At 46.2% G+C, this 13,808-nt stretch overlaps 2 protein-coding genes and 1 long non-coding RNA gene across 10 annotated transcripts in view; 1 reads left to right on the top strand and 2 right to left on the bottom strand.

The window, feature by feature from the left end:
* Positions 1-13,808, top strand: part of LOC105389906 (beta-1,3-galactosyltransferase 5) — a 41,634-nt gene that overhangs the window by 3,834 nt on the left and 23,992 nt on the right. For 4 of the 8 annotated variants that reach the window (XM_038113329.2, XM_038113323.2, XM_048633634.1 and 1 more), the window contains exon 2: positions 2,101-2,209. In XM_038113329.2, coding sequence (XP_037969257.2) covers positions 2,107-2,209 — 103 coding nt within the window. In that variant the 5' untranslated portion in view covers positions 2,101-2,106. Of the gene's footprint in view, positions 1-2,100; positions 2,210-3,459; positions 5,153-5,774; positions 5,825-5,999; positions 7,588-13,808 lie in introns of those variants that run through there. The other 4 variants (XM_048633617.1, XM_048633610.1, XM_048621536.1 and 1 more) reach the window with 4 other exon arrangements.
* Positions 1-13,808, bottom strand: part of LOC119691933 — a 70,566-nt gene that overhangs the window by 39,466 nt on the left and 17,292 nt on the right. The gene's annotated exons all lie outside the window — the stretch shown is intronic.
* Positions 4,693-6,022, bottom strand: LOC119692512. The gene is made up of 2 exons (XR_007266350.1): positions 5,860-6,022; positions 4,693-5,658 (listed from the first exon to the last, which is right to left on the bottom strand). It is a non-coding gene; the product is annotated as an uncharacterized LOC119692512 (long non-coding RNA).

The raw sequence follows: 13,808 nt of genomic DNA, 5'->3' as shown, positions 1-13,808 counted from the left end.
TCTTATCTTCCTCTTTTATTGTGTGGCTGATGCATGCTTGCCATTTCTCAGGAGTAACATTTTTTATACCTTCTAGTAGTAGTTTTTTAACTTCCACCATTTTGTAGGTTGTGTTGTGTCTTGCGACATGCCCCTTCACTTGAGCCCACACCAATTTTTGAAATTGATTAAAAAGGTTTATTATCCCTGAATTTAGTAGGAAGTGATGCCATGCTAAAGAATAAAATAAAGCAATTAAAATTAATTCGATACATGGGTCGTGAGTCGTGATCCTACTTCATATTATAAATGCGAAAGTTTGTAAGTGTATATGTGTATGTATGTATGTATGTATGTGTGTATGTTTGTTATTTCTTCACGTCAAAACGGCTGAACCGATTTTAATGAAATTTGGAATGAAGTTAGCTGACACCCTGGATTAACACATATGTTACTTTTTATCGCGGAATTCCCACGGGAAAACTTATTAAGGCGAAGCGAAGCTCGCGGGAACAGCTATTATATTGAAATATTTGTTATTTTTGTATTAGTTTACTTGAGCAAGTAAATATTTAGATTTATCTTTTTGTATAAAAATATTAAGAAAAAATTATTGCCCAGAAATGGATCGCAATTTTTCATTTTTTCGGTAAAGAACTTTTTTAGTAGCATCACTTATAAAATGTCAGAATTCTTTCCAATTAAAAATCAGAGAGTAGACCAAGATTGCCCGTTATTAAAGCGTCATATTTCGCTAAACATGACACCTTGTTTGCACAGCAACCGGCCACGTCAAAATGATGAAATGGAAGTTTGGCCACTACATGGCCGCTCTTTGACGAGAAAGGACGTTTTAGGATATCGTTTTAAGCGATAAGACTGCCAAACAAAGTAGTAAAAGCGCAGTCTATAGACTAGTTAAATTATTATTATTATTATATGTACTTATTATTTGATAGTTTACTGACTAGATAGGTACTAGTCCATAGACTTTTTGGGAGGTTTTATTAAGATCGACCTTGGATTTATAATAACGATTTCCTTTTTGTTTTTTTAGGATGATTGATAATGTAATCCCGTGTGCTTTTAGCATATAAAGCATATTTTATTAAAATTGTGATAGTCGTTCAAAAGTTAAAGTTAAAGTAGACGACCGAATGGCGTAGTGGTTAGTGACCCAGACTACTGAGCCGATGGTCTCAGGTTCGATTCCCGGCTGGGGCAGATATTTGTTTAAACACAGATATTTGTTCTCAGGTCTTGGATGTGCCCGTAAAATGGCAATAGGCCCGCCCCCTATTAGATTGGCACTAACATAACACTCTGGCGAAAAGTGGGTGCAGCAATGTACCTCTGCCTACCCCGCAAGGGAGTACATTAGTACAAGGCGTGAGTGCGTGTGTGTTGTTCAAAAGTTATGCGACTTTTAGTGATGAATTACGGGGGCTTTAAACTTTGGTTACATTATTAATACACTCACGGGCAATAAGTTCCACTTACAAAATATCGATTACAAAATAAATGACCCCAATGTTTTAAGTATTTAATTTAGAATTTGAACAAAATATTTAAGTTTTTCGTTGCTAATATTCTGATGCACTGTTAAAATGTTCATCAATATTGCAGACAGTGTCTTTAAGCTAGCCTTTTCTGTTCAGGAGTAAGTAATTTGGTAAATAATAAATAAGTAAATAAATATGTGGGACATCTGACCATCCGACCCCAAGCTAGGCAGAACCTGTGTTATGGGTGTAGGACAGCTGATATATCTACACAAATACATAGATAGATACATACTAACCCCCTTATTCATAGAAAAGTTACAATACGTTTTAACTAATAAACTGTTTTGTCCCTCACTTTCAAAGAACAAATTATACTTGGTCGGAGAGGGACAAAACAGTTTATTAGTTAAAACGTTCTGTAACTTCTCTATGAATAAGGGGGTAAATCTAAATACCAACACCCAAGACCCGAGTACAAATATCTGTCTTTAAAAAAATATCTGCCCCAGCCGGGCATCGAACCCGGGACCTTCGGCGTAGCAGTCAGTTATTCTTACCGTAGCTTTTTCATTGCTCCCGAGTGTATTTCACTAATCCCCCCCCTCCTCCTCCCCAGCCGGCCATGGCTCCCGGCAAGTTCGGGCTGTTCAAGACTCGAAGCCGGGACCAGCCCGAGCAGCCCAGCACCGAGAACCTGCTGCAGCACAGCAGTAGTGGAGACACACGTGAGTAGACAGACTAGCCCTAAACACAAGATTTAAGATAAATTGCATTCATTCATTCTTGGCCCTGCCTAGGTAGTTAATAGCCATACGTCCAAGATTCAAGAAGATATTCTTTATTACTTGGCACTAAAGGTAAACAATCTTGGTGATTATTTTTATTTTTATTTAATAACTTTTTTAAAACTACTTAGGTAAGTTTTATTTAATATAAAACATAAAAACCGATGAAATAGATACTAGCAAAAATTAATAATTTTGCAATAAACCCATATATAATTAATTACTAATATTTTAAAAAAAAAACAAACAAAAAGATTGATTACCTCTTATGCTAAGTATACTAGTGGAACTACTAGCATACTCTACTACGGCTAGTTCAGGCTTAAGGCATTTAAAACAAGGGTTTAGGTTGATCGTAAACGATATCATAGTTTTTTCCTTATAAGTATGGAATATGTGTTCGTCAAAATGTATGTAAAATATATAAATAAGCTATGATTTATAGGCAAAAATAAATAAAAAGGAGAGAAGGTCGATTGTTGGCATTACCGCCACTTTGATGCCACTCAGTGAATTGAAGTTTATTTCCGTCAATCGCTTTCATACACAGACTTCAATTATAAGTACTAGTTTCTCCAAGTGTACAGAGCGAGTCAAAAATTAGTCAAAAGGTTGAGCATTTCTCAACTATTGTAACAAAGAATACTGAATGCGATGCGTCCGTTGAGGGTGATGCCGATTGCCAGGTGGACGCTTAATTTAAAGGTGAGGTGGTAGCCATAAATAAATGAATGATCCCTCGGCGTTGTCAGTGTGTCAAATCATCATCATCAGCCAATAATCATCCACTGCTGGACATAGACCTCTCCCAAGGAGCGCCACAACACTCGGTCCTCGGCCTTCCTCATCCAACCACGATTCTTATTATTGTTTTAAGAAAAAAATTCAATGTATGAAAAAATGTTCTTAGTACAGGTACAGGTTAGTACTTACCTAATTGTTTGTTTTGGTTTTAAAGTTTCAAAATATTTGTGTTCATACTGTGATCTCTATACTTAGTACTTAGAAAAACCTTTTATATATTTTATTTAACTTAAAAAATTGTTAATTTTTATATACATTTTTATTTTAAGTTGTCATTGATAATTTAAGAATGTTGTGTACACCTTTAATAGGCTTGTACAACGAAATTATAATTTTAATGTGTGTCTTAAAAATGTTAGTTGTATTTAAGCTGCTGGTGTTCCAGTTGAAATAAATAAATAAATAAACCACTACCAGCTTCCCGCCTAAGGTCATCAGTCTAGCGGGCAGGAGGGCGTTCCACGCTGCGTTTGCCTGTTCGTGGTCTCCACTCGAGAACTCGTCTATCCCAGTCAGTCAGTGTGTCAAATAAACGTTTCTAATTTTTATCTCTCTCCCATTGAATATCTACGATTGGTGAGAAGTTTTCACGTGTTTGTCGTATCGTGCTTGTGTGTGGGAGCCCTTGTTGAAACTGGCAATATGTGTATGTACTAAATAGTTGTAACATGCATCGCATCGACCATGCTTGTGTGACTTTGACCCATTTACCCGTCGCTCTGAAACAACGGACAGTATGTGGCCTTGGCGCCAATACATTCTGAATAAAATATACCTATCTCTCATACTTAGTAGTTGTTATAGGCGATATATAAATATTGCAAAATGATGCCTGTCTATAACAAGTTAGAATATGCTCTGCTGGTAGAACAACACAACCGGACTGATTGGCAGCCGGTACAACATAAAATACAAACTAGACAAATTACTAACACCAAAATTTGATATTTTTCAAGCCAATAACTTCTACGGACGAAGAACAATAAGATATATATATATATTCCTCGATTACTTAATAACCTACCAAATTCCTTAAAAGACAACATGAATAAAAATAACATAAAATATAAATTAAAAGATCACTATCTATCTATCTACACCGCTATTAATTAGTAAATAATATACCTGCCATGTAATATACAGGGTGTGGCGTTAAAAGTGGTCCAAGCTTAAGGGTGTGATACATCATACAATAACCCATCAAATACACAAATTTGTAATTAATGTTACCCATATTATTTGTTTGTTGTTTTTTTTACTAATTCACTATTTGTAACAAAACAAAACATATTTATTAATGTACAAAAACACATAAAAAAATATATGAAATAATTTACATATACATACACAATACAAAACTATGACTTTACGGCAAGAAATCCGAATGCACAACACCACGATAGTCAAATAAAACAGTCAACATGACTTTGACTAACAATCGATCGATAAAATCAGAATTCGCCGCGAGTACTTACTATACTCTTCCACGGAAACATCGTTTAAAAATTGTTTTGATGGTTAGATTATTCGTTGGCGTATTTGTATTATATTGTGTATCGTTTCAGAAGCAGCATACATTGAAGGTGATAAAATAAATCTGGATTAAAAGCCAATATTTAGTGTTTTATTTATTTAATCCCGATACTTTTTACACAGAATGTATATCATTGTATATTGCTCTTTCTGCTTACTAAGCAATTTTTGCAACACCCTAATAGAAACAGAGTTAAACCTTAAGCCTTAATAGTCCAATAAGTACAACAAAGTGTGGTTTATCAATTTCAAATCTGCTTTATCATGGTGTTCAAACTATTTGATAACATAATTCTTACGAAACTGGGCGGATATATCATTTAAATTAAAAAGTTTATCTATTACGTGTAGTGATGGCGGCGGCGGCGCGTATCAGGATACATCGGACTAGATTTGTAATCTGTGTTGTGGACAGTTATTTTCCAAATCAGAAATAGGTACCACGCCGTTTGTCACGGATTAGTGTGTCGCCTGGTGTGATACAGTACTTACTAACAGTGAAAATATACGAGACATCTATTTCAAAACTTATACAGTGAAACTTGGGTAAGTAGAAGTTGCCGGCACTTTGGCACTCAATTATTATTATCTCTGTTAGTAGAAAAAACAAACATCTCTCTTAATTTCCCCCTATAACCATGCTGTAAATTTTTCTGGTGAGACACGCCCTCGTGGTCGACCACAAATGCGATGGACCGACGATATAAGGAAAACATCCGGTAGCAAATGGATAGAGATAGCCCAAGATCGAGATGAGTGGCATAGACTGAAGGAGGCCTACACCTTTGAGGTTGAAAACGGCTAAGAAGAAGTTTTTTCTGAAATACACTGAAAGATAAATAGGTACTTTATTTTTTTTATCAAACATTTATGTTACCTCTGACGGATACTAACTAACGCTTGAATTTCTGTCACCGTTGAATGATGCTGTGCTTTTATTCCCTCTTCATAACCATTTCTCGGTAAAACCAATATATTTAGATTCACCTCCAGACTGAATTACAGAACCTATGTGTCCGACCGAAAAGTGACATCAAGTACGCAAGTACTATCTGAAACAAAATAATCAATAATAATCAAAGCTTCTATGAAATGATAATAGTTCGATAAGCATAATCGGGGATGGCACACAATAATCATGTTATATTGTTATCGTCATCAATTTCAGCAAACTTATTGAACCAGATAACCCAACCTCCCGATACAGTACTTGTGTAGGTAAGTAGTACGTAAAAACTTCTTCTGTTTTATACCTATAGGTAATTGAATTCTTCGCTTCTTCTGTTATTAATTAATCTCATCAACAGTCAACCGTTACTCATAAAGTCGAAAGAAGAAGACAAAGTCGTGTTATTGTTTATGTTTATACTGACTAGTGTGGTGTGTCCTGCAGGTCACCAATGCCGGCTGCCGAGCTGGTGGGGTCGCGGCGCGCGCTGCTGGCGGGGCTGGCCCTGTGCGCCGGCGCCGCGCTGCTGCTGCTCTACGCACCCCGCGCCCTGCGCCCCGCGCCCGCCCCCGCGGCGCCCATCAACCTCACTGCCACCAGCCCCGCGCCCCCCGCGGCAGGCAACCACACCTCCCCCGCTCCAGCCAGCAGAGACTCACGCGTCATCTTCACGCGGGACGTGTACGAGGCGGGCCACTCGCAGCCGCACCCCGAGCGCTGCGCCGCGCGGGGCGCCGGGCTCCGGCTGTTGATTCTAGTGACGTCAGCACCCGACCACGCCGCCGCTAGGGAAGCCGTGCGACTCACGTGGGGACACGCCGCGTTGAGGCGCGACATCGGCTTCGCCTTCGTACTTGGCAGTCTCGACTCACGCCACGAGGCGAAAGCTGATGCTATCAGAGCGGAAGACGAACTGTACGGGGACATAATCATCGGCAACTCGAGGGATTCTTACAGCAACTTGACGCTGAAGACCCTGTCCATGCTGGAGTGGGTGCACACGTACTGCCCCGAGGTGCCGCGGCTGCTGAAGGCCGACGACGACATGTTCATCAACGTCCCGCGACTGCTCCAGTTCATCGACGCGAGGAAGAACGAGACAAGAACAATCTGGGGGCGCGTGTTCGAGCGCTTATCGCCAGAGCGGTCCTTGAGGTCTAAGTACTACTTGTCGCCGCGGCAGTATCCGTCCAACCTGTTCCCGGACTTCACCTCCGGCCCCGCCTACCTCATGACCACCGACGTGGCGGGGGAACTGCTGGAGGCCGCGGGGCAGGAGCCCTACTTGCGGCTAGAGGATGTCTTCGTGACGGGCGTGCTCGCCAGCAAGCTGAAGATCAAGCGGCAGCACGCGGCGGAGTTCTATAATAAGCGGGTGCCGTACCTCCCCTGCAATGTACAGAAAGGAATCTCGATACACATGGTGCGCTACCACGAGCAGTTCGACTTGTGGCGAAAGCTACTCGATGGGACGACCAAGTGCGGAAACACCTAGACACTGCGCTGGACTAGATTTACTGAGGTTTCTTTTAAATTAGTTTAAGCAATAAGGCCGCCATTTTTGTACAAATGTGTTAGTATTTAAGTTATGTAAGTTTATTTAAAGAATATTCTATCTATCTATCTTAAATTATTTGAAAGAGAGGAAAGGGAAATAAAACGCTAATGTTATCAGAGTTGGCGCTGCTGGCGATAAAATCCCTCGATTGTGATTGGTTGGCCTAGTATTAATCCATTATGTTAATTAACCAGTCTTGCCCGATAATGCTGTAATAGACATGTTTCTTCTCAGAAGATAGGACCAACCACCACGAGACATGAGGCTCTAGAGAAGTGGGGGATGTCAACACATGAATGACTTTTGATTAGCTCTGGATCTCTTGATGGAGCAGATGGGCCATTTGTCTAACAAGATTGTATCTAATGTTAAATATGCCGATTGCCATATATACCTACTTACTGCCTTTATTCAACTTAAGACCTTATATTTATTATAATAATTAATAAAATAATAATAATAAAAATAAAAAAACCGACTTCAAAAAACCACTAAAATGTAAGAAATAATTTAAGGTTTACCCAAATTCTACTCGTATGTGACAGTACAAATACTACAAATATACCTAAGCAGGAACTGTTCTTTTTTATGTTGGTGCGGTGACAAAGTAATCTAAAGAAATATGGCACCAACTTCAAAAAAGAACAGTTCCTGCTTAGGTATATTTGTACTGTCACATACGAGTAGAATTTGTGTAAACCTTAAATTATTTCTTACATTTTAGTGGTTTTTTTATTATTATTTTATTTTATAGTTTTTAGTTTATTTGCAATAATTTTCAATCAAAAGTAAGGTGCAAATGATACCAAAAAGTCCTACTAATGAATACGAATCATTCAAGCCTAAACACGAAGTAGTTGCTATATACCGTTGAGGAGTTCCCCTGACTGCCTTCCGTTTCCATCATCAGATCAGCTCAAGGTCACCATCATATTTTTTTGTTATAAGAACTATATGTATTTACGTTCTTAATTTCATTAGAATCGGTTAATATGTGCCCAAAATGGAAATTCATACCCTGTTTTTACCCCTTTACCCACCCTTGGGGGTGAGATAAAATTGTGAAAAAAAATGGGACCACCTGGGAGCTCCACTAAATACAACAAAAAAAGACTTTTCAAAATCGGTTCATAAACGGCGGAGTAATCGGTGAACATACATAAAAATAAAAAAAATAAGATCCCGACGAATTGAGAACCTCCTCCTTTTTTTGAAGTCGGTTAAAAATTAAACAAGAGTTGTAAATAGGAGGATAGTTAGATAACCGTGGATGTGAATAACGGATATTTTCTTATCTCGCTTGGACGAAATGGTGATGTTTTAAATTATATTAAAGCTATTCTAGATTATAACGGTTCTAATAGACGACGTAATGCGTAGAGCCACATGCGAATCGCAGAGAGGTCTGCCATGGACACAGGAACAGCAATTAGAGGACATCGACTTTGCAGACGATCTTTGTCTGCTATCGACTAAACGCTAACACCTGCAGTCCAAAATTGACGACCTCGCCAGAGAAGCAAAAAAGGATGGACTACGCATAAACTGCTCCAAAACTAAAGAGATGCGTCTCAACACGTCGGATGATTGCGCCGTGCATGTAAACGGGGAGGCCGTGGAGAGAGTGAACAAATTCACGTACCTCGGCAGCGTCGTGGACTCACACGGCGGAACCGAGGCCGACATCGACGCCCGCATCAACAAGGCCCGGTCAGCCTTTGCGCAGCTCAAGCCCGTCTGGGACTTCTCCGTCATCGCTCGCCGCACTAAAGTTCGGATTTTCGAGTTAAACGTCAAGTCAGTACTCTTATATGGTTGCGAAACGTGGTTCGTAAGAGATACAAGTGTTTGTCAACAAATGCGTTAGACAGATACTAAAGGTATTCTGGCCGCGAACCATCTCGAATACGGAGTTATGGAGACCGACCAACCAGAGGAGAATTGACTCGGAAATCCGGCTTAAGAAGTGGAGCTGGATTGGCCATACGCTGCGGAGATCCGAAGACAATCCACCCAAAATCGCCCTGACAAAGTGGGCTGCATCTGGCAAGCGAAAGAGGGGACGGCCAAAAACCACGTGGCGTCGCACTGTCAAAAAGAATACCACAATTTGTATATGTCCTACTTTTTTTTTTTTTTATGTAGCCATTTCAGTGTCCCACTGCTGGGCAAAGGCCTCCCCATGTTCACTCCACACGTCTCTATTGTCGACCACCTGACGCCAATCCGGCAAAAATCTGTCTAGGTCGTCCCGCCATCTCCGCCTAGGTCTACCTGGGCGCCTGCGTCCGTCGCTCGGCACCCACTCGGTTATAATTTTTGCCCACCGGTCCGGGTGCATTCGCATGACGTGGCCTGCCCAGGCCCACTTCAGCTTAGCGGTCTGTGCACCTACGTCTTTTATGCGAGTGGCGGAGCGCAGTGTGGTGTTTCTGACGCGGTCTAGCCTGGTCACACCCAGTATGCTACGCTCCATCGCTCGTTGGCAAACCTTCAGCCTAGACTTCTGATGTTCCGTCAAAGACCAAGTCTGAGCGCCGTAGGTTAGGACGGGCAGGATACACGAGTCGAGGAGCTTCCGCTTGAGCGATAATGGTAGCTCTCCCTTCATTAAAGATTTCATAGACCAGAAGCTTTTCCAGGCGTTTTCAATCCGTCTTTCGACTTCTTTGTCTTGCCGGTTATGAAATGAAGCTATCTGGCCTAGATAAAGGTACTCCTCGACATACTGTATCTCCTGACCATCTTTTTTTTTTTTTTTTTTACGAGGGGGAAATCTTCAGAAAGATTCCCGCCGACCTCGGGGGAGGAAGGCGGGATATGTGGGATTTTTACCCACTAAAACCCCCTCGGTGGCCACCATCAGTGCAGGTAGGTGCTCCGGGATCTCCAGGGGAACGCACCGGAGTCACCTCACACCGTGCCGCAGCTCTTCTCCGGGAGACTCAAGGTCTCCCCACTCCTTCGCAGCCTGCGCGGCTGTACATGGCCACATGCATAGCCGCTCTTCCCGGGGCCGCTAATATGCGGCGGCTCGGACCCCCGTCCTCACCGCCCACAACCCCTAACCTCCTTTTAGTCGCCTTCTACGACGGGCAGGAGATACCGTAGCCTTATTCTTTCTCCCGGGCTACAGGGACGCGACGGGCTCACCTGGCCTGAGCCCTTCGCCGTCGCCTCCGAGCTGGATCGGCCCTCTCCCGATCTCGCTCTGCGGCCTCTTTCTGGACCATGACGGTCTCTCTGGACCACGGCCTTCCAACACTCCTTGCCTCGAGTCATGGCTGCCACCACTGAGGGCAGTGACAGATCCGGCCCGATCCTGCTAGCCAGGATCTGCCTTTCAGACTCCCACGCTGGGCACACCGCAAGTGTGTGCTGCGCGGAGTCCAGGCTGCCTTCACAGTGGTGACACGACGGTGCAACCTCACGCCCTATCCGGTGCAGGTACTCACCGAAGCAACCGTGCCCGGTCAGCACCTGCGTCAGACGATACGTGAGGTTGCCCGGCCGTTGCATCCATGCGTCGAAGCACGGAAGTACGGCTGCGACAGCTCGCTGCCGACAACTTCTCGGCTCCTCCAACTGCTCCCGCCAGTGCTCCAGAGTGACCTGGTGCTCGTATCGCCGGACGGCTGATGCCGGCTCCGCATCGGCAACTTCCACATTGTGTAGTCGCTGGTACACTCGAGCGTCCATTTCCGCCAAGATGTCGAGTGGCGGAAAGCGACCCAACAAAGTCGCCGCATCGTACGATATCGTGCGATATCCACGAACAACGCGGATGGCCATGTTACGTTGGACGCTGTTGAGCAGTGCTCGGTTGCGTCGGACACCCGTCAGTCTCTTCGACCAGACAGGTGCTCCGTAGAGGGCCATGGATCGCACGACTCCCGTATAGAGGCGGCGGACTCCTTCGCGAGGACCCCCCAGATTCGGAAGCAGCCCATGCAAAGCACCAGCTACTTTTTGTATCCGGGGGGCTAACCTTTTGAAGTGTTCTTCGAATGACCAGCGACTATCCAGGACTAGGCCGAGGTAGCGCATATTCCGTCCTATGGCGATACGAGCATCACCAACTTGCACCGCTAGGTCAGGTGGTTCCCTGCTCCTAGGCAGTTTGTGGAACCACAGCGCCTCGGTCTTGTGGGGCGCTGTTTTGAGACCCAGCTGGTGGATCTTGCCAATCACTCTGGCCACAGCATCTTCCGCCCTTGGTATAGCCTCCTCGAAGGAGGCCCCGTTAGCAACTACCAGTGTGTCGTCGGCGTAACACACTGTGCTAACACCATCTGGGAGCTCAACTCGCAGGACCGCATCGTATGCCAAGTTCCACAGAAGAGGGCCCAACACCGACCCCTGTGGAACTCCGCAACTGACATCCCTCCGCGAAAACATACCCTCTCTGCCCGGGTACTTGATATACCTGTTCGATAGGTATGACCCGACTATTCGCTGCAGGTAGGAAGGCAATTGGTGGTACACAAGAGCCTCCCTAATGGTTCCCCAAGGGATGGAGTTGAACGCATTAACTATGTCTAGGCTAATAGCCAGCGCAACTCCCCCTTGGTTCACAGCCTGCTCCGACAGTGAACGAACGCGAAGTATCGCATCCACTGTCGATCGCGCAATCCGGAAGCCGTACTGACTATCCGAAAGGTCGGGACCATCCCATCTCAGGTGTGCCTGGATGCGATCGGCGATGACTCGCTCAAAGAGCTTGCCAGCCTCGTCCAGCAGACAGATGGGTCGGTACGCAGAGGGAGAGTCTGCGGGCCTGCCTTCCTTCTTCAGGAGCACCAGCGTGGCCTCCTTCCAGTCAGTGGGGAACTCGCCGTCACTCAGGCAGCGGTTCAGCAGACAGATGAACTGTCTGAATAAACCCGCCCTGAGCGCCAGCACCCACACACGTCCTGGTATGCCATCGGGGCCGGGAGCGGTGTTCCGCGCTCCGAGACGCCTGACTGCTCGTTCCAGCTCCGGATCCTTCACTCCTAACTCGTCAGACCACGTGGTCGGGTCTAACGGGAGAGGGTCTTGTTGACCTTCCTGGGCCCTGGGAAACAGTGTGCTGACCACCGTCTCTACCAGAGCGGGTTCCAGGGTTTCGGTCAACGGAGGGACCCACGGACGCAGCCTGCCCAGTACTGATTTGTACGGTCGGCCCCATGGATCCCTGTTGAGACCCTCCAGGAGCTCCTTCCAGGACCGAGCCTTCGCGTCTGCAATCGCGAAACGAAGCGCGTTTTTGGCTTCCCGATAGGCGTCATAGGCGGTACTCTTTTCGGCCTCCGTTGCCTGGCGTCTTCTCCGTGCTCGGGTGTACTGGCGTCGACTGCGGAGACAAACCGCGTGCAGCTGCGCAATTTCCTCTGACCACCAGTACGCCCCTCTGCGCGTGGATGGCTTGGCCCGAGGCATCGACGCGTCACAGATGGACGTCATCGTTTCCCGGAACCAATTGGCCTCCTCTTCTACGCTGACGCCTTCGGCCGGTCTTCCCGCCCATGACGCTACCGTTGCAGCAGCAACTAGGCTATCCCGGTCCAGCGATTTTAATGCCCAGCGGCGTTGTGCAGTGTCCGTGCGGATGGTATGGCCAGCTGGCCGGAGGTTCACCTCAAACACGACGTGTCGATGGTCCGACAGGGTTACCATCTCCTCAGCCACCCTCCATCCAGACACAAGACGTGCAGCAGGAGGAGTTGCCCATGAAAGATCCACGATCGACTCCCCCTGCCACCGCACGCACGTGGGCACGGACCCCCGGTTTAAGAGCCGTAGGTCGAGCCCAGCAGCCCATTCCAGCACTGAGTCTCCCTTAGCGTCGTCTGCCTCCCCGCCCCAGGCTCTAGAGTGGGCGTTGAAATCGCCCAGGACAAGCACGGGGCGAGGCAAGCATCTGCGAACACACAGCGCTACCGCATCCAGATGAGACTCATACTCTGCACGGGGACTGTTGGGGGACAGGTAACAGCCCACTACCGCCATAGGGCCTAGCTGAACCGCCACAAAGCGCAAGCCCCGCTCGAGGAGAGTGCACGGGGGGTCACCCGATCCACCGCACCAATAAACGGCGACGAATCCTCCGGTATCGCCGAACCATCGGGGGTGATTTGGCACTCGGTAAGGATCCGACGCGACTGCCATGGCAACCGAACGCTCCGCCAGAGTATGCAGGAACAAGTCCTGTGACTCTCGGCAGTGATTCAGGTTGCCTTGCAACAAGTTTATGGCTGCGAATGGGAAACCTCCATTGCCTCCCTCGGGCCCGTGTTGCCCGTTGGAACCGGCAAGCTGGCTGGGACCGGTTCATCGGCTCGGGGATTGGCAGGCAAGGCCTGCGGCTTCTTTTTACGGCCCTTTGGAGGAGTGCACCTCTTGCTGCCCAGCCGGTGGTCTGATGGCCTACCGAGGTCGGCACAAAGAGGGCATTTCGGCCTATCCGCCCTGCACTGGTTTGCGCGATGACCGGTCTCCCCACAAGTGTAGCACCTGTCGCTTCTGTCAACAGAGTTGGGGCACTGGCGGCGGACGTGGCCAGTCTCGAGGCAGCGGTAGCACTGCATTGGTCTGGCCGCCAGGACCTCAACTCTCGCCGATGCCCACCCCACGCGGATGCGCTTCGCTGCTGCCAGCTTGCGCACCGCAGAGAGCGGACACCGGACCCACGCCGAATTCAAACCCGACCGTGC

This window comes from Plutella xylostella, chromosome 2 (genome assembly GCF_932276165.1).
Source record: "Plutella xylostella chromosome 2, ilPluXylo3.1, whole genome shotgun sequence".
NCBI classification, from domain to species: Eukaryota; Metazoa; Arthropoda; class Insecta; order Lepidoptera; family Plutellidae; genus Plutella; species Plutella xylostella.
This window is presented reverse-complemented; position numbering and strand designations above follow the sequence as displayed.